Here is a 1,275-nt window from a genome sequence, read left to right as displayed (position 1 = left end):
TTGGCGGTGGCTGTCTGTAGGAGTGGGTGCGGGCCAGCCCCAGGGAAGGGCGTGGGAGCCGGCAAGCAGCGTGGGGGCCCTGGGTGCTGGGGTGCCCCAGGCGCTTGGGAGTCTGGGGTGGGCGTGTGTGTGCCCGTTGCTGGCTCAGCAGAGCGTGCTGCCCTGCCTTGGTGACACCTGGCTGTCCCCCCTGCAGCGTGGAGGTGATCCGTCTCGGGCACAGCTACTTCATCAACTGGGACAAGAAGATGTACTGTGCCAAGCGTCGGACGCCAGCCGAGGCCCGGACCACCACCCTCAATGAGGAGCTGGGGCAGGTGGAGTACATCTTCTCCGACAAGACCGGCACCCTCACCCAGAACATCATGGTCTTCAGCAAGTGCTCCGTGAACGGGCACAGCTATGGTGAGCGCAAGGCACTGGGGCCGGGCTGGGTCTACCCGTGGGGTGTGGGTGCACTGGCTCCCCTCCTGCAGACCCTTTGGGGCACTCGGGGCAGCCAGGGGACGAGGGGGCTCAGCCGTAGCTTTGTGGGGCAGCCGCTGCCCCCTGGCCCCCCTCGGCATGGGTGCCCATGGGGCAGCAGCGTTGGATCCCTGTCCTGGTTAACTCCATGCCCCGGCTCACAGGTGACGTGCAGGACGTGCTGGGTCACAAGGCAGAGCTGGGAGAGGTAAGGGTGCCACAGGGCCGGTGCCTGGCTGTGCCGTGTGCCGCAGAGGGGTAACCCCGTCTCTGCCCCTGCCAGAGGCCAGAGCCAGTTGACTTCTCCTTCAACCCGCTGGCGGACCTGCGGTTCCAGTTCTGGGACCCCAGCCTGCTGGAAGCTGTCAAGCTGGGAGACCCCCACGTGCACGAGTTCTTCCGCCTACTCTCGCTCTGCCACACTGTCATGTCCGAGGAGAAGAGCGAAGGTGGGTGCGAAGGGCAGGACCTGTCCCTGCGCGGCTCGGGGTGCAGCGCTGGCTGTGACCCTCCGTGCTGTCCCCAGGGGAGCTGTTTTACAAGGCTCAGTCCCCGGACGAGGGAGCGCTGGTCACGGCTGCCAGAAACTTCGGCTTCGTGTTCCGGTCCCGCACACCCAAGACTATCACGGTGCACGAGCTGGGGCGAGCCATCACCTACCAGCTGCTGGGCCCCCTGGCCTTCAACAACATCCGCAAGCGCATGTCCGTCATCGGTGAGGTCCTGGACACATTACAGGGGCTGTGGGGCTGGGAGGGCTGCGGTGGGGCTGGGGGGCGGGGGCTCGGGGCGGGGGTCTTGGGGGGGACA

At 66.7% G+C, this 1,275-nt stretch overlaps 1 protein-coding gene across 1 annotated transcript in view; it reads left to right on the top strand.

The window, feature by feature from the left end:
* ATP8B2 (ATPase phospholipid transporting 8B2) overlaps positions 1-1,275 on the top strand; it is a 27,778-nt gene that overhangs the window by 3,212 nt on the left and 23,291 nt on the right. Inside the window, exons 11-14 of the mRNA XM_019473159.1 lie at positions 197-405; positions 630-673; positions 749-914; positions 992-1,180. Coding sequence (XP_019328704.1) covers positions 197-405; positions 630-673; positions 749-914; positions 992-1,180 — 608 coding nt within the window. The remainder of the gene's footprint in view (positions 1-196; positions 406-629; positions 674-748; positions 915-991; positions 1,181-1,275) is intronic.

The sequence above is a fragment of the Aptenodytes forsteri genome, unplaced genomic scaffold (genome assembly GCF_000699145.1).
Source record: "Aptenodytes forsteri isolate BGI_AS27 unplaced genomic scaffold, ASM69914v1 Scaffold230, whole genome shotgun sequence".
Lineage (NCBI taxonomy): Eukaryota > Metazoa > Chordata > Aves > Sphenisciformes > Spheniscidae > Aptenodytes > Aptenodytes forsteri.
Note: the sequence above shows the minus strand (reverse complement) of the source record. Positions and strands in the feature narration are given on the sequence as shown.